Raw genomic sequence first — 7,450 nt, forward strand, 5'->3', positions numbered from 1 at the left:
AACTGTTCAGCCCCAAGGAGACTGAAGAGATGCCAACTGAATGTCACACATCTGAGATTTCTTTTGCTACAAAAGACACTACAAGGGACATTTGGCAACATCTGAATGAGGTTTCTAGATTAGATAATATTATTGTAGCGTGTTAATTTATTGATTTTGATCATTGTACTGTGGTTATGTAAGACTATTCTTTTTGGAGATCCCTGGGTGGCTCAGTGGTTTAGTGCCTGCCTTACGCCCAGGGCGTGATCCTGGAGTCCCAGAATCGAGTCCCACATCGGGCTCCCTGCATGGAGCCTGCTTCTCCCTTTGCCTTTGTCTCTGCCTCTCTCTCTCTCTCTCTCTCTCTCTCTGTGTCATGAATAAATAAATAAAATCTTTTAAAAAAATTTTTTTTCCAAAGAATAGTCTTGGTTTTAAGAAACACACTGAATAATTTAGAAGTAAAAGAACATAATGCAGGGTACCTGGGTAGTTCAGTCAGTGTAACATCTGCCTTCAGCTCAGGTCATGATCTCAGGGTCCTGGGATAGAGTACCAAGTCTGGGGAGGTGGGGAGGTGTCTCTGTTCAGCGGGGAGTCTGTTTCTCCCTCTCCTTCTGTGTCCTCACTCTCTCAAATAAGTAAATCTTTTATTTTTTTATTTTTTTTAAAGATTTCATTTATTCATGAGAGACACAGAGACAGAGAGAGGCAGAGACACAGGCAGAGGGAGAAGCAGATTCCATGCAGGGAGCCTGACATGGGACTCGATCTGGGTCTCCAGGATTAGGCTCTGGGCTGAAGGCAGCGCTAAACCACTGAGCTACCAGGGCGGCCCATAAATAAATCTTTTAAAAAAGAACATCATGTCTGCAACTTTCAGCCTTCAGGGAAAAAAATATGTGCTTATATACAGAGAGAAAAGGACAAAGCAAATGTGAAAACAATGTTAACATTTGGGAAATCTGGGTAAAGGGGATACAGAGATTCTTTGTGGTATTTCTAAGTCTGAAATAATGTCAAAAGAAAAAATACTAAAAGTGAAAAAAAGAAAGACTATAACAGTGGGACGCCTAGGTAGCTCAGCAGTTGAGCATCTGCCTTTGGTTCAGGACATGATCCCGCAGTCTGGGATCAAGTCCCACATTGGGCTCCTTGTGGAGATTGCTTCTCCCTCTGCCTCTGTCTCTGCCTCTCTCAATCTGTGTGTGTGTGTGTGTGTGTGTCATGAATAAATAAATAAAATCTTAAAAAAAGACTATACAACAGTAAAAAAAAAAAAAAAAAAAGGAACAATAGCTGGGAATCCAATCAGCTTTATCAGAAGAACGCACAACTCTTGATCTCGGGGTTGTGAGCTCAAGCCCCACACTGGGTGTAGTGATTACTTAAAAACAAAATCTTTATTAAAAAAAGAAAAACGGGATCCCTGGGTGGCTCAGTGGTTTAGCACCAGCCTTTGGCCCAGGGTGTGATCCTGGAGTCCCGGGATCGAGTCCCGCGTTGGGCTCCCAGCATGGAGCCTGCTTCTCCCTCTGCCTGTGTCTCTGCCTCTCTCCCTCTCTATGTCTATCATGAGTAAATAAATAAATAAATCTCTAAAAAAATAAAAAGAAAAAAAGAAAAACATACAACAATTGTGCCCTTAAAAAGTACAAAGGAGCGGCAGCCACTAAAGTTCTGTGGGGGGGAATCCCTGGGTGGCTTAGCAGTTTAATGCCTGCCTTCGGTCCAGGGCATGATCCTGAAAACTCGGGATCGGATCCCATGTCGGGCTTCCTGCATGGAGCCTGCTTCTCTCTCTGCCTGTGTCTCTGCCTCTCTCTCTCTGTGTCTCTCATGAATAAATAAATAAATCTTTAAAAAATATATTTAAAAAAATAAAGTTCAGGATCCCTGGGTGGCGCAGTGGTTTTGCGCCTGCCTTTGGCCCAGGGCGCGATCCAGGAGACCCGGGATCGAGTCCCACGTCGGGCTCCTGGTGCATGGAGCCTGCTTCTCCCTCTGCCTGTGTCTCTGCCTCTCTCTCTCTCTGTGACTATCATAAATAAATTAAAAAAATAAATAAATAAAGTTCTATGGGAATTGATTGCCAGAAAAACACACGGCCTGAACCATTGGGTCCTACGGTGGATTCAAATCAACACAGCAAGGCAGCCTCCCAACAATTCTTATTCCCGAATACAAAGATAATGGCATAAAAGAACTGTTTTAGGAACTCAAATCCTTGGTAAGGGCCAGGGCGGGGCAGATTTTTTAAATCAATGACCATCTCGGGGGATGATCTGAAGATGAGTGATAACAAGGCCGATTTGATGATTCTGCAGCCATGGTAACAAGTAGCCATCGGAACATATTTTAAACCTGCTAAATCAATCCAACAGCCTGAGTGAACGCCATGCAGCGTCAGCCTCTTGCTTCTCAGAGTCAGATGGTCTTCCTTACGTACGCTGGCCTCAGAGTGCCAACCACAGGCTCACCAGAGTGGTCACTGTCTGTGGAGGATGTCCACCTGCTCATGCCTCTGAAAACCTGCCCATCCTGAACTCCAGCTTCCCCCCAAACTCTAGGTGGCTTTACAGTCTGTTCTGCTCAGAGGATTATGCCCGAGCAGCCTCTCTCTCTTACAACAGCAAACAATACACTCAGTAAACATTTCTGCTTCCTTCTGCCTAAAAAATACTATTCACCAATCTTATAACCCCTTGAGTGAGGATGCTTCTCATAAGTAACAGTTAACCTACTCACAATGGCTCCAACAATAATAAATGTCTTCTCTCCTATAACTAGAAGTCCACGGATAGTGCATGCTCTGCTTTTCTACCCTGCCTGCCTGCTCAGGATGGTTTTCCTTGGGTTGGCCTCTTTTGCTGCCTTCAGAAGACTGCCAACACCCACTGGGGCACATATTTCTGCATTTAGGTCCAATAGGAAGAAGAAAAAAAAAAGAGAGAAAAAAAAAAGAAAAGAAAAAAAATAGGAAGAAGAAATCTCTGCCCTTCCTAGAATCAAAATTCTTCCCCCACTTCAGTCTTATTGGATCAACCTGTGGGCTAATGACAATCACCAAGTGATGTCAGGTATTGATTAGTGTAGCTTAAACCTTAGCTTTTGAGCCAATTGCTGTCCAGAAGGATGGTTGTATTGTGATTGGCCTTGATCTGGGGTGAAGTTAGCTTCCTCCAAGTCATCTGGACAATGTAGGGGGTGGGATACTGCAACAAAATGAGGTTCTTTAGAAAGCCGGAGCGGTGTGGATTCTGTGAAAACAACCCACGGGGCTTGCAGAGCTACTGGGCTTCTCTTCCCAGGGCTTACCCTTTGCCAGCTCCCATTGAAGAACCCTAAATCCAGACCTTGAAGACCAGGCCTCTTTCCAGACCCTGTGGTCAACTTCATGTTGGATCACTACACCTATATGGCTCACAGATTTTCAACCTGCTCTTCTCTGGTATTTGTAATTTTGGACATGGTACCATCCCAGCCATTGGTTCATACAACTTCCATGCATTTAATTCCTCCAGCCTGTAAACTGGTGGCCATTAACTCCTCCCTCTCCTCAATCATTTTACATCCCAGTCATGGACTCTGTTTTCTAAATAAAATCAGTGTTCCTTCTCTCCTCTGCTTTCTGCCTATCCCACCCCCTGTTTACAAAATCCTTTAATTTATATTTCTTCTGTCCCTCTCAGCCCCCTTGAATGGTTCTTTGTATTGTCAACAAAAAGATAATTCTAAAAAACAAATCTGATTCTGTCACTGCTTAGATGAAAAGCTTTTAGTAGTTTCTCCATTTTTTTTTTAAATTAAGTAGGCTCCACATCCAGGAAGGGGCCTGACATGGGGCTTGAACTCAGAACCCTGAGATCAAGACATGAGCCGAGATTAAGTCTGACACTTAACGGTCTGAGTCACCCAGGCACCCCTAGTGACTTCTCATTCTGAAGGATAAAATCCAAGCTTCTTTGCCTGTGCTTGGTCCTCTGTGACCTCAGTTTTGCCTCTCCCCCATCTCTCCTGGTCCTTCCCTTGGCACACACACTACTGTGCCAGCCACACAGAAACGCTTGCATTTACTTCCCAGATGTTATGTGTGGTCTCATGGCTCCATGTCTTTGATCATATTGTTCCCAAAGCCTGAAATGCTCTCTCTTTGGACAAACATCCACTGATTTTTTTTTCAGTTTTATACCTTTATTTGACAATCAGCAATTAGTTCTCATCCACATTAACAGTCTGTAGATTTTTGAAAGTAGTGACAGGTACGTAGGTAACCAGCGTGTAGAGCTTGTTTGGTGAATCTTCATCCTCGTTATATTTTCTGGACAACTGCACACGGATACGGTATGAAACATTCCTTATTCCTTTGGCCCAGACAGCTTTGTTCAGCCTGGTGTCAATGTGCACATCTGGAGTTCCCATCTCCTTCATGGCAAGTTTCCGGATCTCTTTGAGGGCCCAAGGGGCATGCTCCTTGAAACCCACTCCATGGATACATTTGTGAATGTTGATGGTGTATTCTCTGGTCACTACCTCGTTGATGGCAGAACGGGCCTTCTTCTTCTCGCCAGCCTTCTTTGCGGGAGCCATTCTGCTGGGCCCTAGTTGGAAAGGAAGCCATCCACTGATTTTTGAAGGCTCAGTTCAGAAATCATATCCTTGACCATAGCAGGTAAAATGAAACTCCCTCCTTCATGCCCCTGCTGAACTCTCTTTAAATCTTTAGTCTATGTTGGTAAATTGAACTCCAATTAAAAAATATAAATCAATCAATCAATCAATCAATATCTTTAGTCTAACACCTTTCATGCTCAGTTTACAAGGATTATGTTTCCACTGCCCTTACTGAGAGTGAGCTCTTTGAGGGCAGGAACTGTGTCTGAGTCATCTTTGTGTACCCCATGCCTGCATGGTGCCTGCCACTTACCCGATGCCTGAGAAGTGCCTTTTAGATGAAGATGTGAAATATGATGCTAGCTGAGGACATGCAAAAGGATTGCTGAGCATCACTGAAGCCTCACCTGAGCCGGACTGCAGACTGTAAGTTGTGGTACAGACCCCAACATTAGTGTAGAATATAGCAGGGTGTCCCACTGAGGACTTAACTAGCAGTGTCAATTGCTGAAGACTTAAACACTCGTTTAAGGAGAGTGACCCAGGAAGAGCCTCTGCTTAACCCCATGCACAGGAAGCCATCTGCCCCTCCCCTCTTCTCAGGAAGCTGAACACCCAACATCTGAAATGGAAACCTACTCGTGTGTATGGCCTCCAGGCACTTAGAGCTGCAGCCTGGGCAGCCCATGGAAACATTATAGAGTAAACCTGGGCCAGAGCAAATGCAGTTAGCACCCGGCAAGGGCCGGAGGCTGCGTCCGGAAGGACTTGGCTGCAGTGTGGACAGACCAGCAGTGCTCAACAGGTAGGGAAGAGGAATGGATGCTTCCATGAGGTGAACAGGGAGGAATGGCAGCCTTGGCTTGGCAGCCACCAGGACTCTTTCCTCCATGCTTGTTGGTGTGCGCAGCAGTAACATACCCTGTTTCAGTGTTGAGTGGCATTCCATTGTATGGATTCACCTTTATTTGTTTATCCATTCACGTGATGGATAAGTAGGTTATCCATTTGACTTATTGAGCACGTTAAGCTACGTCAAATAGAGAGGCTGTGCACATTGGTCTACAAGTCTTTATGTGAAGGTATATTTAATTTCTCTTGATAAATACCTAGGACTAGAATGGCTAGGACTTATGAAGTGTATGGTTGCTTTTTTTAAGAAACCACCGAATCATTTCACAAAGTGATTATATCACTTTTATATCACTATTATATAAATGATTATATTATCACCAGCAGTGCATGTAAGTTTTGCTACTGCATTTCCTGTCTAGCACCTGGTGTCATCAGTTCTTCATCTTAGGTGTTCTTTTTTTTTTTTTTTAAGATTTTATTTATTTATTCATGAGAGACATAGAGAGAGAGGCAGAGACACAGGCAGAAGGAGAAGCAGGCTCCATGCAGGAAGCCCAATGTGGGACTCGATCCCCGGACTCCTGGGTCACACCCTGAGCCAAAGGCAGACGCTCAACTGCTGAGCCACCCAGGAATCCCTGTCTTAGGTGTTCTAATAGGAATGTTGTATTAGCTTGTTGTGGTTTGAATTTGCTCTTCTCTAATGGCTAATGACGTAGAACATCTTCTCATGTGCTTATTTGGTATCTCCATATCTTCTTTGGTGAAGGATCTGCTTAAATCTTTTGTCCATTTAAAAAATAAAGTTGTCTTATTACTGAATTTTGAGAGCTCTTTAGTTGTTCTAGTAATATCCTTTATCAGATCCCTGGTTTGCAAATGTTTTCTCTCAGTCTGTGGCTTGGCTTTCCATTCTCTTCACACTGTTTGTCAAAGAGCAGAATAATACTCTTATACATTATGTTTTTGATGTGTGTAAGAAAGTCTCTGCTTACTTAGCTCAAGGCCACACATTTTCTCCTTTGTTTTTTTCTAGAAGTTTTGGATTTTTAGCTTTTATATTTAGATCTATTATCTATTCTGAGTTCATTTTTGTACATAGTGTGAGGTAAGGATTGAAAGTCTCTTGTACACACTCTTTTTTAAATGTGGATATTCTACTATTTTTTTAAAGATTTTATTTATTCATGAGACACACACACATACACACACACACACACACACAGAGAGAGAGAGAGAGAGGCAGAGACACAGGCAGAGGGAGAAGCAGGCTCCATGCAGGGAGCCTGAGGTGGGATTCGATCCTGGGTCTCCAGGATCATGCCCTGGGCCAAAGGCAGGCACCAAACCACTGAGCCATCCAGGGATCCCCTATTCTACTGTTATTGAACCATTTGTTGAAAAGACTATGCAGGGGCACTTAAGTGGCTCAGTGGTTGAGCATCTGCCTTTGGCTCAGGTTGTGATCCCAGGGTCCTGGGATCAAGTCCATCATTGGGCTCTCCATGGGGAGCCTGATTCTCCCTCTGCCTATGTCTGTTTCTCTGTGTCTCTCATGAATAAATATATGTGCTGCTGAAGCAAGCACCCTCATGAATAAATAAAATCTTTTTTTAAAAAAAAAGGCTATGCATTCTTCAATGAATTTTCTTTGCACTTTTGTAAAAAAAAAAAAAAAAAAAAAAAAACTGACTTGTAAGGGTGCCTGGATGGCTCAGTCAATTGGGTGTCTGACTTTGCCTCAGGTCATGATCTCAGGATCCTGGGATTGAATCCTACATCGGGCTCCCTGTGCTTGTCCCTCTTCTGTCTCCTTCTGTGCACTCCCCTCATGCCCTTTCTGTCTTTCAAATAAATAAAATCTTTAAAAACAAAACAACTGACTAGATGTGTGGGTCTATTTCAGGACTCTCAATTCTGCTACATTAATATATGTCTGCCTTTTTGCCAATACTATACTGTCTTGACTACTTGCTTTTTATAGTAAGTCTTGAAATCA

At 43.4% G+C, this 7,450-nt stretch overlaps 1 protein-coding gene across 1 annotated transcript; it reads right to left on the minus strand.

The window, feature by feature from the left end:
• Window positions 1-4,173: 4,173 nt before the first annotated feature.
• On the minus strand, window positions 4,174-4,572 carry LOC112918757 (large ribosomal subunit protein eL31-like). The gene has a single exon (XM_072733665.1). The coding sequence runs from the start codon at window positions 4,570-4,572 to the stop codon at window positions 4,195-4,197; it is 378 nt and encodes a 125-aa protein (XP_072589766.1). The 3' UTR covers window positions 4,174-4,194.
• Between the last annotated feature and the right edge of the window lie 2,878 nt (window positions 4,573-7,450).

The sequence above is a fragment of the Vulpes vulpes genome, chromosome 13 (assembly GCF_048418805.1).
Source record: "Vulpes vulpes isolate BD-2025 chromosome 13, VulVul3, whole genome shotgun sequence".
NCBI lineage: Eukaryota > Metazoa > Chordata > Mammalia > Carnivora > Canidae > Vulpes > Vulpes vulpes.